At 36.2% G+C, this 19,225-nt stretch overlaps 1 protein-coding gene and 1 pseudogene across 14 annotated transcripts; one reads left to right on the top strand and one right to left on the bottom strand.

Annotated features, from left to right (window-relative positions):
* Positions 1 to 643: 643 nt before the first annotated feature.
* LOC116140014 (nuclear transport factor 2-like) lies at positions 644 to 6,423 on the top strand. 14 transcript variants are annotated; one of them, XM_031425656.1, is made up of 14 exons: positions 647 to 795; positions 890 to 1,062; positions 1,322 to 1,366; positions 1,531 to 1,637; positions 1,758 to 1,999; positions 2,084 to 2,237; positions 2,356 to 2,480; positions 2,561 to 2,626; positions 3,520 to 3,905; positions 4,009 to 4,110; positions 4,449 to 4,670; positions 5,052 to 5,160; positions 5,974 to 6,137; positions 6,310 to 6,423. In XM_031425656.1, the coding sequence occupies exons 3-9, from the start codon at positions 1,329 to 1,331 to the stop codon at positions 3,574 to 3,576; spliced, it is 789 nt and encodes a 262-aa protein (XP_031281516.1). In that variant the 5' UTR covers positions 647 to 795; positions 890 to 1,062; positions 1,322 to 1,328; the 3' UTR covers positions 3,577 to 3,905; positions 4,009 to 4,110; positions 4,449 to 4,670; positions 5,052 to 5,160; positions 5,974 to 6,137; positions 6,310 to 6,423. The 14 variants fall into 14 exon arrangements, with proteins under 14 accessions (XP_031281584.1, XP_031281577.1, XP_031281550.1 ...); XM_031425724.1 differs by having other exon boundaries at positions 644 to 1,062; positions 2,359 to 2,480; XM_031425717.1 differs by having other exon boundaries at positions 644 to 1,062; positions 3,520 to 3,888; positions 4,009 to 4,080; positions 4,454 to 4,670.
* Positions 6,424 to 7,605: 1,182 nt separating this feature from the next.
* LOC116140115 lies at positions 7,606 to 13,586 on the bottom strand (annotated as a pseudogene).
* Positions 13,587 to 19,225: the final 5,639 nt, after the last annotated feature.

Below are 19,225 nucleotides of genomic sequence, written 5' to 3'. Positions count from 1 at the left end.
AGCACACCTTGGTTGAGTGACACAGATGATGTTGGTTTAATGGATATTAAATTATTAATGCATTGCATTGATATTCTTGGTTTAATAAGATATTAATGTATTGCATTGGTGTTCTAAAGATTACCATATTAGATATTTGGTTTAATGAAATATTAATGCACTGCATTGATATAGTTACTAAAAAGGATTTAGAGGGTATTTGTCTGAGCTTATGAAAATTAGCAAGTGCTTATAAGCTCTTGTTACTTATAAGCTAAAATTAGCTTATAAGCATTTGAAATTTTAAGCAATTACGTGTTTGGTTAAAGTACTTATAAGTAACTGGTAAGTAGTTGACGTATTTGGTAAAATGTGGCTTATAAGTATATTTTATTATAAAATCACTAAAAAGGGTACTATATTAAATAAAGGTATACTATGAAATTTTAAAATTAAATAAGGATAATGTGATAATATACTTGGTCAAACTAGCTTATAAGAAAAAAAAAAAAAAACTAACTTATAAACTCAAAAAAATTATAAACAAATAACTCAATTTAATTTTAAAACTTATAAACTAATTTGACTAGTTTATAAGTTTGGACAAACACCCCTAATATTTAATTTGAGGGTTTAAGATTGAGCCCTTGGGTTGGTACTTATTTTGCTAAGTTAGAAGTTTTTCCCAAGCTTAATTTTGTGTTTCAGATTCCTATTTTGGCTAACAATTTTTCTTTTTTAATGTTTATTAACTTTCTTACTTGACTATCTCTATGAGTTTGATACTGCAGAAATTGTTTGAGTTCAATATTTATGGTATCTCAGTTATGATTTTCTTTTGTAAGACTCAAAAAGAGGGTTACTTCTTTTTGCAATGCATAGCTGATTCTTCATATTCTGTGTTGTACAGATGGCAAGGCAGGCAGATTCTTCTGCCTTAAGTCCCGAAGTAGTTGGGAATGCCTTTCTGGAGCAATACTACAGTATTCTTTGTCAATCACCTGATAATGTTCACAGATTTTATCAGGAATCAAATATGCTAAGCCGGCCAGATCCTTCCGGTGCTATGAGACGACCATCAAAGTAAGCCGACTGTAACAATATTTGTATATACTTACTGCTCTTTTAACTGGGTTCACACCAGATCGACAAGTCAAACTAAGTCAAATTTCAAGTTAGGGCATAATTGAACCACACAGAAGCACATTCATGTTTGTCTGTATTTTTTTTTTTTTTTTTAATTTAATTTATAAGGCGGTTAATTTTGATTTTTTTGTTTTTTTTTTTTTTTTGTTTATGCTAATTGATTTTAATTAATTGGTGTTTTTCCTTTATGGAGCAGGGCATAAATGACAAGATTTTGTCTATGGACTATCAGAATTTTAAGGTCCAGATATTTTCTGCTGATGCTCAAGCTTCTTATAATAAGGGATTGATTGTTTTGTTAACTGGTTGTTTGCTTGAAAAGGATAATTTGATAAGGAAATTCACTCAATCATTTTTTCTAGCTCCACAAGACAAAGGATACTTAGTCTTAAATGATGTTTTCAGATATGTGGATGAAAATCAAGAAATGGAAGACAAAGAAGAATCTAAAGGGGTTGTAAATAATAAAGCTGATGACAGTGCTCCAACAACTCCTTTGGTTGCTGATCCTGGTAGGTTTCTCTGTCCTAAGTTGCATTTTAATTTTTCGGTTGCTCGGTTTCAATTGTGGCATTGTTTTCTTTATTAATGTGTTTGAAAAAAAAAAAATTATCGTTCTGGTTTTGTCACAGAGCCAATTCATGCTCCCAATAACCATGTTGTGAATCACAATTCACCAACCCCTGCAAATGAGGACACTGAAAACAGCAAAGAAGCCAGTCATCCTTTGGACAATGGAAAAGTTTTGGTGGCTGAGAAAGTGGTTGTTCCAGAGCATCCAATCGTTTCAAGCCAGAATGATGCCCCTCCGGTCACAAAGACCCCTGCTTCTAAAACACAAGACGAAGTCCCCAAGAAATCTTTTGCATCAGTGGTACGCTAATATATATAGGCATCTTACAAATATTATGATCATTTAACATTTTTAAATGTGTTTTTTCTTATTGATGTTTTTCAGGTACATGATTTGAAGAAGAGTAATTCTCCATTTAATGTTGTTCTGAGGGTTCCACCTGTTAAATTTGTGGAACAATCACGGGTCACTGCAGCAGCAGCTATAGAAACTGCTCCTAATAGCAACAGTTCCGTGGATAAAAACAATAATAATGCAGGTTTTTATTTCATTTCCTCTACATCAGTAGATTTGTATCTTGTGTGATTTGGGAATTATACATGTATACAGTTATTTCTCTACTGCTTCTGTCTTAATGATTTTCATTGTACATATAGCAGTTAAGGGTCACTCCATATTTGCTGGAAACTTGCCTGATACTGCAACAGCTGGACAACTTGAGGTGGTTTTTGAGCAATTTGGGCCTATTAAACCAGATGGCATTCAAGTTAGAAGTCAGAAGGTCTGTTTCAAACTTATTTTGAGCTCTTCTATATTTTTGACATGATACTCATTCATATGTTGACATACTTCTTTCTACAGCAAACAGGGAACTGTTTTGGTTTTGTAGAATTTGAATCTGCCAGTTCAGAGCAAAGTGTGCTCAAGGTACAGCCTTTTTCTTCCATTGGTTGTATCATATTTCCTGGTAGTTTGATATTTTTGCTGTCAATAGTTGGGTTCGCCAATCTCTTTCTGCCTTTAATTAACCTTAAGTTTATGGCGTGCAACCTCTCATTGATTCCTTCTTGCCCTTTGTAACTACTTGCTTGAAACTGGCTTATATTCTATAGTCTGGTTCTGTGATCTCCTAATGACTTTTGTTAGTTGTGTGAAAGCTAAAATTTGGGATATTTTAGGGCCATCTACCTTTATTGAAGAGTAAACTGAAAACTATTGTTTCTATTGCTTTCTGAGTTGAGAATGGTTTGTTTACTTTTTTAGGTGATAATTTCAGATACTTTAAAATCTTTATAAAAAATTTTCTTTGCAAGAGTTGCATCTTTTCAATCCTTGGTTGGATTTTTGTAGGTGCTTTAACCAAAATTTTGAATGTAATGACAAATATAAAATTGAGATGGAGAACATCTGTGGATAATAAGAGCTCTTTGAGAACTTTAAAGATGTTCATAAAATGCTTGTGTACCATAATTTGCATAATGTAGCACATTCTTTTTTCCCCCCCTTTTTTTCTGGTAATCCTCGACTGGATGTGATGTTTGTCTTGAAATGAAAGTTTAGAAATGTAATGCATTTTTCTTTTCCTTCAATTTAATGACGTTGCTGCTGTGACAAAATTTGCTATATTACTAATATAAGATGTCCTTTCTGTGTATATTTATGTTATGTCAGTTATCCTTTTCATGAATTTGTGCTCTATGCACTAAGAATTTTTTGAAGAATGTTGCAAAGCTTCAACTGCTATAATATTATTAGCATCTCTGATTTTTGAAGTTCCTTGATGGTGCTTTGTCTAATATTGAATTACATTGCTGTCTCAGGCTTCTCCTATTTCAATTGGCAATCGAAGAGCTGCCATTGAAGTAAAGCGAGTTTAGTGGAAGTTCCAATAATCCATCTTCGGCTCTTACAATCACACCTCTGTCGATTCACTCGCTCTCCATCTCACACGCCACTGCTCTATCATCTCCTCCATACGACACCACAATCACCTCCAGATGCGTCACCGTCGTCCTACTTCTGGCACTTGCCGGTTACCTCTCGATTCTTCCACTCCGGTCTCGCGATTTAGCGTATTGGTGGTGCAGCTAGAGTCTATAGTCGCCTCCGCATCGCAACAATCGACTGACCCTCTCCTCTGCATCAATCTCCTCTCCGATCTCATCTCTGCCATCAACAAAGAGCCCAAGGTCGGTCGATCTAAATGGTGCGTTTTCTTTTTGTACTCATTATTACTCCAAATGTGATTTTAACTGTTCCCATTTATGAATTATCATTAATTAATTATAACATAAAGTCTCTTTCGTTAGGTGTGCTGGGAGAAATTTGCAAGGTACTTTGAGGTGGAGCTGAAGGAGGTGAAGCTAAGAGATGGATACAATGTAATGGACCCTCAAAAAGCAGTTTAAATGGTAGATAGACACTATTTCTTTATTCGATTCTGAATCTGCATATTTTGTCTGTTTATATAATCTTATCTACTAATTTTGAAGATTAAATAACAATGCAACTATTAGATTACTAATGTAAACATAATAGCAAAACTTAAGAAAGAACCTTCATGCTCATATAATGAATTAATCTGAACTTTATATAGGTCAATGTTAGAAAGAAAAACCTAGACCATGCTCACAGATAGCTAAATAAAACACAATAAGTTTCCTTATTTAATTGAATATGCCTGTTGGATGAGCTAATAGCTTGATATCCAATTAATCCAAATTTATTCTGATGTGTGTATAATTCACAGAACAGAATGATGGAGGACCAGATTGTTTCACATACTGTCAAGTCTCATGGAGTTAGAGTTGCAAGGACACACAAGCATGATTGGCTGATACTTTTGCTTCTTGTGGTGATAATTGCCATCCTCTTGCTTATGCACCCATTTTGCCGTTTTGTTGGGAAGGATATGATGATTGATCTTAGATACCCCTTGAAAAGTAATACAGTACCCTTTTGGGCAGTTCTAGTAAGTTTCCTGCATGGTTGTGCCTACTTTTCTTAAAATAAACCATTTAGTTTTAAGAATTTAATATTTGATTAATGATGGCCTTATCTTTCCCTGCGATTATTAGTTGTATGCAGGTGTCTTGCCCTTGGTGACATTCCTCATTGTCTATTACCGTAGGAATGATGTATATGACCAGTTTTTAGCCACTCCAAACTTTCTTAATGTTTGTATAACACCTCAATATCTTATCCATGTTTTACAAAAATGAATATATATTCCCTTATGAGTGTTTGTAGGAGTTTCGACATGGGTGGTCATGAGTGTTGTGTATGCCAAATTTTTTGATGGAAGTGCCCTACAACTTAAAATTATGCAACTTCTACTGTTCCCTCATTGCAGGTTGGCAATAAAGAAGACATATATAAGCCAACAAATCTTCAATGAATTGATATCTTCTCATGGTCTTACTGATGCTTCTGTGGAAGCTTTCCGAGATTGTGCTCTACAGGTAAGACTTTGTGGGTGGTTTGAGCATTGAAGTACTGATTATAACTAAGCTGCTTTACTTTGTTTAGTTCTTGATGGCGGCTTTCCGTTATCAAGTAGCCGCGCTATGTTTGTAGGCTGTTTTGTTGGGTGAATATCCTGGAGTGAAGGATAGTTGGATGGATGTTATTGCTTCACAAGGGTCGTCTTTACTCTCTGTTGATCTTTGTGGCTCTGATGTCACAGATACTGGGTTGGATCTCTTAACAATAACACTACAAACACCAAAAAAGTTACACCGAAATTCTGTATCGGCCTACGTGTAACGCACATCTGAATATTTTTACAATTTTTTTCTAGTGAACGGCCGTCCATCAAATTTGGACGGCCATTCACTCACATGGACGCCCGTCTATATTATATGGACGGGCGTCCATATACAAGGGACGGGCGTCCTTTATTTAAAGGACGCCCGTCCATAAATAAAATTTAATAAAAAAATTTATAAAACATTATGGACGGCCGTTCATAGGTTGTGGACGACCGTCCCTTAATTTTGGACGGGCGTCCTCAAATACGAGACGCCCGTCCAAACTTAATTTGTTTTAAAAAATAAAATAAAAAATTTGGACGTCCGTCCATAAATTGTGGACGGGCGTCCCTTAAGTTTGGACCGGCGTCCATAACTAATGGACGCCCGTCCATTATGTATGGACGGCAGTCCACACTAAAGGGACGGCCGTCCATTATTCTTTCTCTCTTTTTCTATTCTAATTCATTCTTCTTCTTCTTGTTTTGTTTGAGTTTCATTGCTGAAACTATTTTGCATTTGCAGATTTTTAGGACTCTGTGTTAATGGCTTTGGGATCATTGGTGCAATTATTCATGGGGTTTCAGTTCCTGTTTTCTTTATATGTTTTAGGAAGATGATCAATATTATTGGATTGGCTTATCTTGGCTTATCTTGCCCCCAGAATAGCTTCTCACAAAATTGCGAAGGTATCCAAAATTCTTCAAGAATCTGTAAATTACTTCATCTTTAACTTTCTAACTTATTCTTCAAGACAACCCCAGCTGGGTATTTTCCCTTTTCTATTCCATCTTTGAAAATTTAAAATTCATCCAATCTCTTCCATCTTTACTATCTCAACAACACTACTCCTTAACTCAGTCACAATGGCAACCCAAGAAGTGGAGAAGAAATCACAAGACACAGTTCTAGAAGAGTTTCATCAGCTGGCTAGGAAACTTAGGAAAGATGAAGAGGGAGCACACCTTCAGGTTCCTACTCATAATAGTGGAGGACATGGGCCGCATGCTTCATCCAAGCTACATGGCGCCCTTATTCCAATAGAAAGAAAATGGAACATTTACGAAAGGAAGAAGAAGCGGAATTTTTTTTTTTTTTTTTTTTTTTTTTTTTTTTTTAGTATGGACAGCCGTCCATAACAGATGGACACCCGTCCCAATATTTATAAAAATTTTTATTATATTTATTTATGGACGGGTGTCCTTTAAATGGGGACGCCCGTCCTTGTATATGGACGACCGTCCCTTGTATATGAACGCCCGTCCATATAATATGGACGGGCGTCCTGTGAGTGAATGGCCGTCCAATTGATGGATGGCTTCACTATAGAAAAAAAATTGTAAAAATATTAGATATGCTTACACGTAGGCCGGTACATATTTCGGTGTAAAAATCCTGGTGTCCCTACATTATTGATCTCTTAATGAATTAACTTCGTATTTTCACTTTTCAATCATGGTGTGCCACGTCCTGTATATACTAAGCTTTCTATATAACTTTGTTAGAGTAGCATATTTAAATAAAAAATTGTGAAACAAATAATAATAATATGCATTAGAACGCATGTTTAAAAAAATATCAGTTTTAATTAACATATATATATAAAAGGATATATCTACTCAAATAAATACTTCGATTCACTACTATTAACTACTATCAATCAAAGATTACAACTTTGTTCATATCCAATATAATATCAAACGAAATATTAGTAAAACTTTTATATAATCATAAGGGTGGGGTCAATTATTTATATATAAGGACATTATAATTTAATAAGATGTAGTTACAAAAAAATATTATTTTGATTTTCTGTTTTATAATTCACATTTTAGTAATATTTTCTCTGTTTTTTTTTTTTTTTTCTAAAGTCGATTTAAGGTATAGTTTTTTCCCAAATTAAATGTGGCTGTTTCTGTCTTGTCTGTCTTCCTTCTTCACTTTTCGTTTCGTCCGTGTCCCTTCAACATTTTCTTTTGGTTGAGACTAATTAAAAATGTTGGTTGGGAGAAAGAAGAAATGTTTTATTAGAAGTCGTTGTATACCCTAAAACGATTTAATAGATAGAAAAAAAAAAAAAAAAAAAAACGAGGAGTATATTTAAGATTTCATTTTATTATTTAATAATCTATTACAATAAACAAACAAAGAGGATGATACGCCACTCTCGATCCCTTCTTCACAACCGTAAAGAAGCTCTAATCATAATCATTATAATCACCCACTTTCACTTGGACTCGCCTCTCCTCAATCCTGACCGGAAACCCACCTTTCATCTTGGCCGTCAAATGCGCCACAACTCCGGCTCAACACCTCCTCTATCACCGGCACCACCTTAAACCTCTTCAAAACCCCACTTACTATCTACTCTCTTCATTTGCAAGACGCCATCTCCTTCCCTAAACAGATCCTCGGTCCGCCTGAAACACCGGATATGTATATGAATCCCTCCCACAAAACTCCACGTGTCCTCTCTTCCCTCTTCAACCACCTCTCTGGCTTGAACTCGCTCCAGTCTTTTCCCCATAGCTTCTCCATTCTCCCCATCGCGTACGGATGATACGCCACTCGCATGCCCTTCTTCACAACCGTCCCGTCCGGCAATACGTCGTCCTTCTCAGCAAACTTGGAGTCTACCGGTACGGTGGGTAGAATCTCATGCTCTCACAAAGTGATGCGTGCGTGTACACCATGTCTTTGATGTCTTCGTAAACTAGCGTGTCTGATTTTTCTTAATTCCTTGAGAATTTCCTTTTCAGCTTCAGGGTTTTTTGAGTGAGCAAGAAGAACCACGTCAAAGCCGCTGATGTGGTGTCTCGGCCGGCGAGTGTAAAGCTGATGATTATATCAGTAACAAAGTCATCGTCGTATTGGCCTGAACTCAAGAATCGTGACAAAAGATCCATAGACTCACCAGGGTCTAGTTCCTTTTCTTTTATGATGTTCTTTGGAATTCTCGGACTTCAGAAGCCGCAAGTTTTAGACGCTTTCGGAGCCAATATTGAGAAGCCGTTTAATTTTCCAGATTTGGTAAAGTCGCTCGAAATCTTTCGCTGCTTATTTTAACACCCTCGTCAAAAGCTTGTGCGAATTTGGCTTCTGGAAATGATGGCAATAGATATTCTGGATCGTACCCGAAAGCGATCTTGCATATATATCAAAGCAATCTGAAGAATCTTGAAGAACATCTTGAAAATCGAGCACTTGTTTACTGGCAGAAGCCGTTTCAAGAATGGGAATAAGGCGATCGGAGAGTTCAGTTTCGACTACAGTTTCGACAAATTTACGGAGGGATTTGGTATTGAATTCGTGGCTGGAAATTTGTCTTTGAAACTTCCATTCTTCGCCGTCAATATTGAAAATACCATGACCAAAAAGTCGAAGAGAGTTGATCGAATTCTGTCGCCTTTTGGGTAATGTAGAAGTTAGTTTGAGGATGTGTTGGACATTAGCGGGATTGGCTGTCAAGTATTGACCTGGCCTCCTAACCTGTGGAAGGTAAATGTTGCTGAAGGAACATTTTGCAGAATAGAAGTTACCCACTGGAGTAACTGGTTTCGGTTGGCTAGAAATGAGAAAAAAGATCCCACTATTGGGTAGGACTTTGGAAGAATTACATTAGTGGAAGGATATGAAGATATGAACTTTTAGGTTTGGAGTTTCTGGTTCTGGTTATGAGAAAGAAGACGAGCGAAGTGAAAATTAAAAGGAGAAATGAAGTAAGAAGATGAAGCGACATGGGTGATAAAAGATTAAAAATTTGCGATGAATATGAGTTTGATTAGATTTGATTTGAAGAAAAGGGAGAAAAGTGTTGGGTTTTTGAGAGGGAGAAAGTAATTGGAGATTATAAGGTCTCGTGGGGTCTAAACTTGGATATTGAGAATTTGAAATGTGAAAACAAAAAAATCATATTCATGTTGATGAAAAGGGAAAACTAAAAGTAAAATAAATTATACGAATTTTCAATTAATATGAAAAGGAATCTGGGTTTCCCTTCTTTTCTAAAAAATATATGCAAGAAACGTATGCAAGATCGTCACTTCCCTGCCACGTGTCTTTTTAAATTTTCTATTTTGATAAGTCACCTAAAATTGTCTAAACTTTAATTGAATTCAATCCTTTGATAGTGGAGACTGGAGAGTGGACCAAGGAAAGTTTTAAAAGTTAATTGTATTGAATTACGTTTTGATAATTTATTCATTCATTCATTTCTTATAAAATTGAATCAATTTATTATTTGTGTAATGAAGCACCACGTCATTGATATGAAATATTTATTACTAATTTTTTTTTTTTTCTTTTTTGATATATGAAGGCTTTCAATTGGTAGATACTAGATAGCAAAGGTAAAAAAATCATTGTTTTAAAAATCGAACCGGAGCGCAATCCGCTCTGATGACCGAGTCACGGTTCAATCGATCCAACCGATTGGATCGGTGACATCATCACACATCATGATGATGTCTGCACATTTTTAAACAAATAATTTTTTTTTTTAGATTTCTATTTTTCAATAAGACAATAACTACTTCTATATGAATTGACTCATGTTATTGCACAATGTCGGTCCGAATTTTAAAAAAATCAGGACATCTACCGGAGAGACTAATTTTAAGAATGAAACTAGAAACTGAGCAGATTTCCACATTAACTTATTTCCACTACTTTGGTGATTACCAAAGCCAATCAAATAGATTTCCACATCAAAGCCAATCAAATAATTTCCACATGAAATTTGAGTTCCTTTACATGTAAGAAATGGGTAAGATAAAACTAATAAACTTATCAATTTGAGATGACGAAAATATAGGTTTTAAAGAGAGGAGAATAAGTATACAATAAATTGATGGTTATCATCAATGCTTGTAAAAAAATTTGGGTCTTTTGTTACTTTCGTAAACCTGTGGATGCGTTGTTACGTCTATCAACTGTTTGAGAATAATGTAGTAAGTTAACTGCCCAAATTTTAACAGCTAACATCATGTGTGAAGGAAATTTATTCTAAGAAAAATAGTACTGAACAAATCTTGCTTAAAAGGAAACTCATAAACTTGGCAGTATCCAGAAAAAAAGGTTAACCGAAAATTGACATCCAGCAACAGCCAAAGGGTCAAAAACAGCAACTTATGATCAAAGATTCACTCAAGGTAAACAATAGTATTGTTAAAATACAACCACAACAGCTCTATAGATTGAAAATGTGAAGGGTGTTAACTTAAATGTAAAGGGAGCGAGGAATGGCGTTACCTGGATCGAGGAATGGAGTTGTTGTCAACGAATGGAGCTGTCGCCGTCGATTTCCAGCGAGGGAGGAAGACGTAGTCGATTTAAGAGAGTTCAGACGCGATTTAGGTGGGATTTCAGAGAGAACAGAAGACGAAGCCGAAACCGTGAGAATTTTCGTAGAGATCAGAGTGTTACTGAGAATTTTCGTGAGAAAAATTGAGAAAGATTGAAAGAGAAGAAGATGAGAAAGGGCTGCGTGACATTGTTGTGTATTAGGGATTGTTAAAATGTGGACCGGTTTTTCCGCCGGTTCGGTTGGACCGGCGGTTCACTGATATTATCCGGTTTTCAACCGGTTTAAAGCGGCTCACTGTGTAATAGCGGTTTTGAGGTTAACTCGAACCAGACACATGACCGGTTCACGGTCCAATCGGTTGGACCGGCCGGTCCGGTCCGATTTTTAAGGCAGTGAAAAATATGTCTTAGGATAAAATTTATTATTATTATTATTATAGGGGAATTGAAACTGGGACTGGTCGGTTCTTGTTCCTAAACAAGTTTCGGTTTCGACTACCTGAGAAAATTACAAAGTGGTCTCTAATAGTTTAAAAATGACAAATAAACCCTTAAAAATTGATAAATATACCCCCACCTATTTACATAAATTGCAAACACACCTTGTAGTAAAAATAACAATTGTTCCAACTTCCAAATGTTGTTCCTAAAATTAAAATTACATAACATTTTAAATATAAATAGCATAAGAACATCTCATGCTTCATGATCTGGAGAATTCTGAATGGATATTCCTTGTTGAACTTGAAATGCTCTAAACTCTACAAAATAAATACATAAAAGTCAATTAGTAATGTTGTGTATAGCTACCATACAAATTTATTAAGAATACCCATAATTGAGAAGAGATACTAAGAAACTGAAGAACTAAAAGTGCAGAGAGTAGCATCATACAGGTATATGTATATATCAACATAATTCACCTCAAGAAACTGGCAGTTCGAACCTTTTTCAACATATAATAACTACTAAAACACCAAGCAGGACACAAGTACACAAGGAGAGTATATAATAGATACATAAAATGAAAGCAAAGGAAAAATCGAACCCAAATAATATACAATTTCAAGAAGTTATGAAAAAAGAAAAGGTAGTGAAAATAGATAGCCTTGTGAATAAGTTTTCAAAATCTAGGCTCCATTTGGTTCACTATTTAAAAGAGTATTCCATTTTTCCTATTTGGTTGGAACAGTGGAATACACATTATTTGGTACACTTTTCAAATAAAAAACTACCCAAAATAGTATTGAATCAATATTTTACTGTTGAAGAAAAGTTTCCCTAATTACTTTCTTGTCAAAGTTTGGCTTGGAAGGGAAGCAAAAGAGACTGAACACTGCCGAAGATTGCTAACAAAGAAAACACTTGACAATAGTAGCAAATGGTGCTGAAGAATGTCAAGAACAGATAGAGATAAAAGAATACTTTTTGTTTTACTTGTATATTTGTAATGTGTACAACAACCTATATATACAATGGCTATAAGTGTAATAAAGGAAATACAATAATATAGTAATGGAAATACAATAAAATCTTAATTACAAAATATTATTGTAATCAATCAATTAGCACATTATCAGTAATTGCTTAATTCCAACATGAATACCTTCAGCACTCCATATTTCATCACTCCCCCTCAAGCTGATGGTTTATATATATAAAAAACTACAAGCGTGTGTAATAAATATGAATGTTGACGACTACATAAAGGCTTTGTAAAAATGTCTGCTGGTTGTTCTGAAGTTTGAATGTGCATGGTTTTGATGATCCCTTCTTGAATCGTTTCCCTAATAAAGTGGCAGTCAATCTTTATATGCTTAGTCATTTCATAGAATACTGGATTTGTTGCAATGTTGTTAGCCGTTTTATTATCACAGTCTAAAGTAACATGTTTTCCTGTTTGCACCCCTAAATCTTTCAGTAATTCAAGAATCTAAACAATCTCATAAGTTGTTTTAGCCATGACCCTATATTTTGCTTCTATTGAGGAAAACGATATCATTGACTGCTTCTTTGTTTTCCATGATATGAGAGACCCTCCAATTTTCATGTAGAACCTGGTGAGGGATTTTCTTGTCATAGGACATGTTCCCCAATCTGAATCACAATATGCCGTGATTTCCAAATTTCCATCTCGTGGTAAAAGGAGTCCTAAGCCAGGACATCCTTTTAAGTATTTTAGTACCTTGATTGCCGCATCCATATGAGACTACTTTGGCCCATGCATGAATTGGCTTAGTATGTGGACAACGTAGCTTATGTTAGGTCTCGTCATGGTGAGATAAATAAGTCTTCCCACAATCCTCTGATAATGAGATAGGTCATTTAATAGAGGATCATCTTCTAAGGGTGTTGTCTCATGGTCGTATTGTTGGGATGTGAGTTTAGTGTTTTGTTCTACAAAAATAATGTTGGGCTTGCACACTGATAAACCATAGTCAGATACAAGCTCTAGAACATATTTTCTTTGACTTAACTAGAGATAACCCTGCTGGAGATCGTGCAATTTCAATGCCCAAGAAATACTTTGGCTCTCCCAGATCTTTTATATGGAAATGTTTATTGAGATGCTCTTTAAGGGTACGAATGTCATCCTCATTATTCCCGGTGATCAGGATATCATCAATATAAATAATAAGAGTAATGAAGGTAGTACCTTTGAACCATGTGGAAAGAGAGTAGTCATGCCTGAATTGAATGAAACCCATAATTCTTAGTGCCTTTGTGAATTTTGCATTCCATTGGCGAGATGCTTGTTTCAAACCATACAAAGACTTACGTAGACGACATACCATATTCTCCCCTTGTCTGTAAAGCCCAGGAGGAAGATCCATTTAAACTTCCTCATGAAGATCCTCATGAAGGAATGCATTATAAACATCCATCTAATGAAGTGTCCAGTTGCGTAATGCAACAACTGAGAGAAAATCTCGTATAGTAACATGCTTGGCTACGGGGGAAAAGTTGTCTTGGTAGTCAAACCCTTCTTGCTAAGTAAAGCCTTTGGTAACGAGACGGGCTTTGTATCGTTCTATTGAACCATCGACATGATGCTTAATCTTGTAAACCTATTTGCAGCCAATAAGTTTATGGTGAGAGGGACGAGGAACAAGATCCCAAGTATGATTCCAAGAAAGAGCATTGAGTTCGTATGTCATGGCCTGACGCCAATGTGCATGAGGAATTACATCAAAACAACAAGAGGGCTCTTACTGGACGGATATCTAACTGACATATATCATGTAGGTAAGAGAAAGTCTGTCATAACTAACATAATTAGAGGTGGGATAACGAGTGCCTGTGGTAGGCTAGATAGTGGGACAAACATAATCTACTGTCCAAATAGGAGGGCTGATGGCCTTTGTAGATCTGCGTTGAATGGGAGTAGGAACCTCAGTGGGGTTGTCCATAGGTGGAGATGGGTTGACATGCGGACTATCTGTAAGAGAAGGATATGTGGATTTGATTCTGAGTCTGTCATAGAGGTTCCTATATTAGTAATGGGATGCATGGTAAAATGTGGTCCCTGGGGAGATGATTCTGAGGGATCTTTCAAAAATGAGGAAGATGACAGAAAGTCACTGCCATAAGTGGTGCTGTCTATAAAAGGAAATGAGTCTTCATGAAAAATTACATCTCGAGATACCAAGAACTTGGCTGAAACAAGATCATAGAGTCGATAACTTTTCTGATGCATTGGGTAGCCCATAAATACACATTGATTTGCCCATGGAGAAAATTTGTCATGTCCCCCAAGATTAGTGGAATAACACAAACATCCAAAAACTCAAAGATGATCAACTACAATGCTCTGAAAACAGGACCAGAACGTTCGGTCGGACCGGTTCGACCGGTAGCCGGCAGCATATCTGGTTCGGTATCCTTTAAAAACCGTTATTTTCAATCAAACCGGATTGAGCCGCGGTTGCACCGTCGGAATAATGCCGAATCGCCGTCTAATCGCAACTCAATCTCGTCGAATTCCGACATCATTCGAGGAAGAAAAAACCACCATTAGACTTGACGACATCTCTATGACAAAACCCAGCCATTTTTAGTGGCCATCGTCTAGCCTTCGTTGCTCGCCGTCTACCTAAAGTTCACGCGACCGTCGGACTTCTTTCTTGATTCCAGCGAGTTCCGGCGCCGATGGAACTCCCTAGCACCACCATCAGATTAGCCGGCACATATACATTAAAAGCCCCATGATTCCAAACTTCGATTGGCCGTCGATCGTCGCTGCTGCCACCATCACTAGTCTCTTCGTACGACAGGGTTGTTTTGGACAGATTTCAAACCTTAAGGGAGTATTATAGGGGTGTTTTTGATGAATTTCAAACATTTAGGGACTAAAAATAATTTTAGAGAATAAAATCCAACTGACCAATCCAATCGATCAAACCAAAAACTGGGCCCTTGAACGGGTCAAGGTCCAATCCGGTTTTTGGAAAATTGATCAACTGTCGGTGGTTTGCCAAAGAGGAGCTCATAGGGCGTCTAACCATTTAGAATTTGACTCAGCATCAGAGTGATCAAGTAGGTTGCCGTGACCACATAGTTGGCCCAAAAGGTAATAGGTATATGAGCTTGGTGTTTTAAGACACGGGCAACTTCTAGGACATGTCTATGTTTTCGTTCAACTATGCCAATTTGTTGGGGAGTATAGACACAAAAATTTTCATGAATAATGCCAAGAGATGAAAATAGATTAGAACATTGAGTGTTAAAAAATTTCCGGGCATTATTAGTTCAAATACATTGAACTGAAAGGTTAAACTGGGTTTGGACCATGGACAAAAAATTTCTAATACGAGTGAGAGTCTGTGTTTTGGATTGCATGAAAAATATTTAGGTTCCCCAAGAGAAGTCATCAACAATGGTTAGAAAGTATCTAGAGCCATCGTGATTAGGTGTGTGATAGAGACCCCAAATGTCTAGATGAATTAAAGAAAAAATAAGTGTGATGGAGGATGTGTGTTTGGGAAATGTGGTATGTGATTGTTTTGCAATAGGACAAACAAGAGAATTAGGTTGAAGGATAGATGCACTATGACCTAGACGTAGATGCAAAGTAAAAGAAGTTTTATTAATGTTTATATTACAATTGGAGATTTTATTTGCAGTAATACAAGACATAGAATTTTGTGCATCAGAATCACATATCCAATAATATAAACCATGACGTACTTTACCCGAACCCATCAATTGCCCAGTTAAACAATCCTAAAACTCACATACATACATTATCTCGGCATAGTTTAGAGACAGAGATAAGATTAAAACGGAAAGCTGGTACAAATGAAACATCATGAAGGACTAAGTGTGTGGTAAGTTGGACAATGCCTAATTGGGTAGCAGGAGCAATGGAACCATTGGGTATACAGACATATGTGGAAGATTTAGTAGATGTGTGGGAGAAATGTTTAAGATTACAAACAATGTGGTCACTAGTCCCTGACTCGATTATTCAAATATCATCTTTAATTAAATTGAAACAAAAAGATACACCTACATAGGATGTGTTGTTGGCCTGGGGATTTTGATTAAGCATTTGTAGAATCTGGTGATATTGTTCTTGGTTGAAAATAGAAGCGGCAACATTGTTCCCAAAATTGACAGTTTGACTAACTTGATTAGCTCTGGCAGGACCAAATCTGTAGTTTTGAGGGCAACCATGTAATTTCCAACATGTTTCCTAGGTGTGATTTCTCCGTTTGCAATGATTGTAATAGTGATATTTATTGGATTTGGAAGGCCCGTGTGAGGAAAAAGAGTTTTTTGTGTGGGCTGAGTTATTAGTGAAGTTTGGGTCGAGTGCAAAATTCTGCATATGTGAGGATGAGGCCCATTTGGCCTAATTGGATTAGAGCCGTTGGATGTGAAGAGATGATCTGAGCCATTCAAAGCCCCATATAAATTAAGAGTTTCTCCCCCTATTTCCTCTGCATCTCAGTGCCCTTTTTTCTCAGATCTATTTTCACTCCCCATGGGCTGCTGTCATTGGTGAGCTACGGCAAAGGTAGAAGCCTCTGTACTATGTGAGATTCAGACNACTAATAATACCAACTCCAAATGACATATCTGGTCTATAAAAAAGTCAAATAACATAGACTACCTACTAAACTCCGAAAATAAGTTGGATTGACAAGTTCACTATTGCCATGTTTGTTCAAATGCAGCCTTGCTTCCACATTAGTCTTGATAGGATTACATGATTCCATCTTGAACCGCTTCAGAATATATGCTACATATTTCTTCTGTGAGATGAATATCCCATCATCAATCTGCATAACTCTCAAGTCCCTGAAAATAAGACATAAGCCCCAGATCGGTCATTTCAAACTCTCTAGTCGTAGCCTCCTTGAATTCAAGAAACATTCTTGAGTCATTTCTTATGAATATAAAATCGTCCACATGCAAACACACACTAAGCATATTTCCATGTGAGTTGAATTTGATGTAAAGTATAGGTTTGTAAGGACACTTAAGAAAGTCAATTTCTTGGAAATATGAGTCGATACGAGTGTACCAAACTCTCGGTGCCTGTTTTAACCCATATAAAGTTTTCTTTAGCTTGAGTACCTTATCTTCATGACCTCTCTTCACATAACCAACGGTTTGATCTACAAGGACTTCTTCTTCAAGTTGTCCATTAAGAAACACTAACTTCACATCCATTTGATGTATTTGTCACTTCTTTTGGGCAGCTAAGGCAATCACCATACTAGTGGTATCAAGTCTAGCTACAGGTGCAAAAACTTCATAATAATCAATACATGGCTTTTGTTTTTTTTCTTTCACAACTAGCCTAGCCTTCAATCGGTCCACTTGACCATCTAGTTTATACTTGATCTTGTACACCCGCTTGACACCAATCAATTTCTTTCCCTTAGGAAGTGAAGTTAGCTCCCAAGTGTTGTTCTTCTCTATTGAATGAATATCTTCATCCATAGCTTGATTCCATCCATCATCTTGTGCTGCTTCTTCAAACGCAAGAAGACAACAATTTGCAAACAATGCAAAATTTACAAGTTCCTCATCAGAGACATCATTGTCATTGGTATCCTGTAAACATGCTAGCAAGTGCAAGTGAGAAAATAGGAAAACATGTGGAAACGCAATGAGCTTCATCGGCAATTGGAGGCAACTCCGGTGACGAGGTTTGGTGGGATTTGAAGAGGAAATGAGAGGAGTCAAGGGTAATAATGTCTTAAAAAAATTGTGTATAGGGATAAAATAGTCGATGAATATTCTTATAAATTATTTTCAGAGCAAGGGCATTACTGTCTAAAAATTTTATTAATTAAAGGTAGAATTGTAACAAAATTAAGATTACCAAGTAATCTTAGAATATCTAATAAATGTGTGGTATTCAGATTATCACCTATATAATCTACAATGATTATTATTGGTATTGGAGGATTATCAGAATTTTTTATTACTTAACAACCAAACATGATAATATCAGTAATATAAGATGACATTACTGAAATGAGTGGTATTCAGATTACCAACTATATAATCTATAGTGATTACTATTGGTACTGAAGGATTACTAGATTCTTTTATTACTTGACAATCAAACATGGTAACGTCAGTAATATAAGATGATATTAATAGAGTAATGGGTAAGGTTGTTCAAAACCGGTTAACCGATTTTGTAAAACGAACCGGTTTTTTGGTTCAGGAGTTTTCCTGAACTGAAACCAAATAATTTAAGGGGAAAACCGGTTTTGAACCGGTTTTAATTTAATATTTAATATACTTTTTAATTTTATAATTTTATAATAAACCGGATTTTTTTTATTTAATATTTTTATAATTAACCGGTTTTCATATTCTCCTAAACCAATAACCGAACTGAAAATTCGTTTTTTATTTTCTTTGAACTGAAACCGAACTAGTTTTTTAGATCAATAATGCTACGGACACTGGGATTTTTGCACCGAAATATTGTACCGGCCTACATGTAAGACGCCTCTGATTTTTTTAACAATTTTTTTCTAGTGAACGGCCGTTCACTTACATGGACGCACGTCCATATTATATAAACGGGCGTCCATATACAAGGGACAGGCGTCCCCATTTAAAGGACGCCCGTCCATAAATAAAATACAATAAAAAAATTTTATAAATATTTGGGACGGCCGTCCATCTGTTATGGACGGCCGTCCATTACTTTTGGACGGGCGTCCATTACGTCATACTTTAAAAAAAAAAGAAAAAAAAAAATTCTAAACATGGATACTGCTTCTTCTTCTTCCTTTCGGAAATTTTCCATTTTCTTTCTCTTTGAATAACGGCGCCATGCAGCTTGGATGAAGCATGCGGCCCATGTCCTCCACTGTTATGAGTAGAACCTGAAGGTGTGCTGAACCTGTCTACTGTGAAGGCGCTTGAATTGAGTGGCCGCAAATTTTAACTCTTCAGCGACAGAGCAAAAGCCTAAACCTCTCTCATAGCCTTCATCGTC

Source organism: Pistacia vera, unplaced genomic scaffold, assembly GCF_008641045.1.
Source record: "Pistacia vera cultivar Batoury unplaced genomic scaffold, PisVer_v2 Contig1106, whole genome shotgun sequence".
NCBI lineage: Eukaryota > Viridiplantae > Streptophyta > Magnoliopsida > Sapindales > Anacardiaceae > Pistacia > Pistacia vera.
The sequence above is the reverse complement of the archived record's forward strand: the minus strand, read 5'-3'. Positions and strand labels throughout refer to the sequence as shown.

Bases quoted from the DNA above. Each gene is read 5' to 3' on its own strand.
- LOC116140014 (XM_031425717.1), top strand. From the start codon at position 1,329: ATGACAAGATTTTGTCTATGGACTATCAGAATTTTAAG. The intron at 2,000-2,083 runs GTACGCTAATAT...GATGTTTTTCAG, and splicing joins AGAAATCTTTTGCATCAGTG to GTACATGATTTGAAGAAGAG. The intron at 2,481-2,560 runs GTCTGTTTCAAA...TTCTTTCTACAG, and splicing joins TTCAAGTTAGAAGTCAGAAG to CAAACAGGGAACTGTTTTGG.